Raw genomic sequence first — 1,658 nt, 5'->3', positions numbered from 1 at the left:
TATATGAATGTTTTGAATATACGGAATATAATAATAAGTATGTTAAAAACATATAGAATATATACATATAAATGTTATGTAATATGTATATAGTATATAGACGCATCCAGCTAGAGGCAGTCCGAACCAGCTCGACCTTACCGGGACAATTGTGCGTGTTGCAGGCTTCCAGCTCATCACCTTCACCCGGGCACGGCGCACCGTCGTAGAAAGGCCCAGTGCACTCGCGGCTCCTGGTGCGCGTGCCGTTGCCGCAGCTGAGTGAGCACAGTGTCCAGTTGGACCAGAGCTCCCACACCCCGTCGACTGGTGAGTGATCACAGGGAGACAGGTTAAGGCGGGAAACCGATGAGACGTATGTGTGTGTAGTCGGTAAAGGGTAGTCGTGTATATAGATAGTTGGATATATGAATAGTCGGATATATAGATAGTCGGATATATGGATAGTCATGTATATTTTGAGTCATGCATATGGACTGTCGTGCATATGGATAGTAAGATATGGATAGTCGGGTATATGGATAGTCGGCTATATGGATAATTATCTTGCATATGAATAGTCGCGTTTATGGGCAGTCGGATGGATATGAATGTGGATAGTCGGGTATATGGATAGTCGGGTATATGGATAGTCGGGTATATGGATAGTCGGGTATATGGGTCGTCATGCATATGGTTTGTCGGGCATTTAGATTGTCGTGCAGATGGCTAGCCGGATATGGATAGTCAGATATATGGATAGTCGGGCATATGGACAGTCGGGTATATGGGTTATTATCATGCATATAGATCGTCCTGTTTATGGGCAGTTGGGTGGACATGAATATGAATGGTAGGATATGGACAGTCATGCATATGGCTAGTCGGGTATAATATGGAGAGTTGGGCATGGACTGTTGTGCATATGGGTAGTCGGGTATATGGATAGTCTGGTATATGTATAATTTTGTATACGGATAGTTACGTGGGGGAAAGCGCAGAGGCATTATTATAAATGTCTTCATGACCCAGATTTTTACAGAAAAGAACGCGCAACCTGAGCACACTTTCATCTGACGGAAATGGGCTCGAAAATACATCGGTGTCAATACGGTCTCTTAAGCGATTGGTTTAATACTCAGAGTAGGAAGAAAACATTAAATGCATTAATTTATTTCAAATATCTTTTTCGTTCTGGATGTACTTGAAACTACATGTATGAGACTTTTGCAAGCTATAATTTATTGACAAGTTTTGTACAGAGGATATATTTCTTTAAAAAATCAAAAGCGTTCTTGGCCTGACACGAGCTAAATATCTCTGGCATAGAAAAAATCCAGATTTTGTTTGAATAGAAAATGTTGTCCTCTTTTCGATGAACCCGCCGCCACCACCCTCTCCTCCTTAAAATTAGTTGTAATTTGAGTAAGTTTTAAGGTACTTGCAACACGAATAGATCATAAGTGCAGAATATTAGAAGTGTCAGTGGCGGTGGGTAGTGAAGGGCTTACGGGCTTGAGCCCCTCACCCCCACCCCATCCCCACCCCAACTCTATCCCTTAGTTAATGAAAGTCTCTAAAATAACGAAATAAGCAGTTGAAACCGTTATGATCGCGCGCAATGAACACACAGTTATCAGCTTGGCGGCTTTCCCGTTTGTCCAATCATTGTTGTCACC

General features: G+C 42.3%; 1 protein-coding gene across 1 annotated transcript in view; it reads right to left on the bottom strand.

Moving 5' to 3' along the window:
- Positions 1-1,658, bottom strand: part of LOC101859163 (SCO-spondin-like) — a gene marked incomplete at its 5' end in the record, with an annotated part of 124,633 nt that overhangs the window by 94,802 nt on the left and 28,173 nt on the right. Inside the window, 1 exon segment of the mRNA XM_035969136.1 lies at positions 142-306. Within this exon segment, the coding sequence (XP_035825029.1) occupies positions 142-306 (165 nt within the window).

This window comes from Aplysia californica, unplaced genomic scaffold, assembly GCF_000002075.1.
Source record: "Aplysia californica isolate F4 #8 unplaced genomic scaffold, AplCal3.0 scaffold00119, whole genome shotgun sequence".
NCBI classification, from domain to species: domain Eukaryota; kingdom Metazoa; phylum Mollusca; class Gastropoda; order Aplysiida; family Aplysiidae; genus Aplysia; species Aplysia californica.
Note: the sequence above shows the minus strand (reverse complement) of the source record. Positions and strands in the feature narration are given on the sequence as shown.